The sequence below is a fragment of the Manacus vitellinus genome, unplaced genomic scaffold, assembly GCF_001715985.3.
Source record: "Manacus vitellinus isolate BGI_N305 unplaced genomic scaffold, ASM171598v3 scaffold_2565_pilon, whole genome shotgun sequence".
NCBI classification, from domain to species: Eukaryota; Metazoa; Chordata; class Aves; order Passeriformes; family Pipridae; genus Manacus; species Manacus vitellinus.
The window spans coordinates 1-1,195 of record NW_021939848.1 but is presented as its reverse complement, the minus strand read 5'-3'; the positions used below and the strand labels follow the sequence as shown (position 1 = coordinate 1,195).

Below are 1,195 nucleotides of genomic sequence, written 5' to 3'. Positions count from 1 at the left end.
CACAGGATCCCCGGAATGCTGCCGGGCGGATCCGTGCCCCTTGCCGACCCCCATCCCGGGAGTTACCGGATCGGAGCTTCCAGACACCGACTCCCAGGAGGCCGATGATGATGATGATGGCAGCGATGACGGACACAGCCACCCACACCGGGATGGAATTCCAGACGGATTCCGGCTCTGGGAAGGGCAGGAGGGGGAGGAGGGGGAGGGTTACCCCCATCCCGCTGTCCCACACTCCCAAATTCCCCCTTCCCAAACCCCCAGTTCCCACATTGCCCGTTCCCAGCCTCACCCCAGGCGAAGATCCCGGGCTCCGGCATTCCGGCATGCTCCACCCGGCACCGGTACTGCTCCCGCTCCCCCGGCAGCGCCTCGATCCTGGCCCAGCTGTGGAAGGTGCCGTCGCTGTTGGGAACGATCCCGCCCCACTCCGTCTCCTGATCCCGCAGTTCATCCCCCTTCAGCCAGTTGATCCCGATCATCCCGGGGTAGAATCCGTACGCGTGGCAGGACAACGTCAGGATCCCGTGTTCCACTTTCCCGGACACATGGACATCGGGGGGATCTGGAATGGGATAATGGTGAGATCCATCCATGGAATTCCCATGGGAATGGGACTGGAGGGAGATCCATCCACAGAATTCCCATGGGAATGGGACAACAGTGGGATCCATTCATGGAATTCCCATGGGAGTTGGATGACTCAGATTCATCCATGGAATTCCCATGGGAATTCCCATGTTCCTCAGTTCCACCCTCCCAAATCCCACATTCCCAAATGCCACATTCCTATGGGAATTGTGTCTCCCTCACCTTTGCACTCCAGCGCCTCCCGCCCATATCTGACGTATTTCTGGAGCCATTCCACACAGCTCTGTGCCAGGTTAGGCTGAAGAGCCTCGTACCCTTCGGATTTCCATTTCCTCTGGATGATCCGGGCAGCTCCATCGGCCGCCATGAAGGTCCCGGTCTCCGGGAAGAAGGAGATGAAATCCTGCCCATCAATGCCGTACCGAAGGGTTCTGTGGACACTCCCGTCGGACAGGAGGTCACAGCCAGAAAGTTGCTGCACTGTGTGGAGACCTGGGGGGTGGGATCGGATCCATGGAGACCCTGGAATTCCAGCCCTGTGGAGCCCCAGAGTCTGATGGAGACACACAGAGCCTCATCCCAGCCTTTGGAGCGCCTTGGATCC

At 59.7% G+C, this 1,195-nt stretch overlaps 1 protein-coding gene across 1 annotated transcript; it reads right to left on the bottom strand.

Annotated features, from left to right (window-relative positions):
* Positions 1-48: 48 nt before the first annotated feature.
* LOC115307524 (class I histocompatibility antigen, F10 alpha chain-like) lies at positions 49-1,144 on the bottom strand (the record flags this gene model as incomplete). Its single annotated transcript, XM_029960153.1, has 3 exons — positions 49-177; positions 293-565; positions 814-1,144. Coding segments are annotated over 3 exons (733 nt in total), but the record flags the coding sequence as incomplete, so codon positions are not given.
* Between the last annotated feature and the right edge of the window lie 51 nt (positions 1,145-1,195).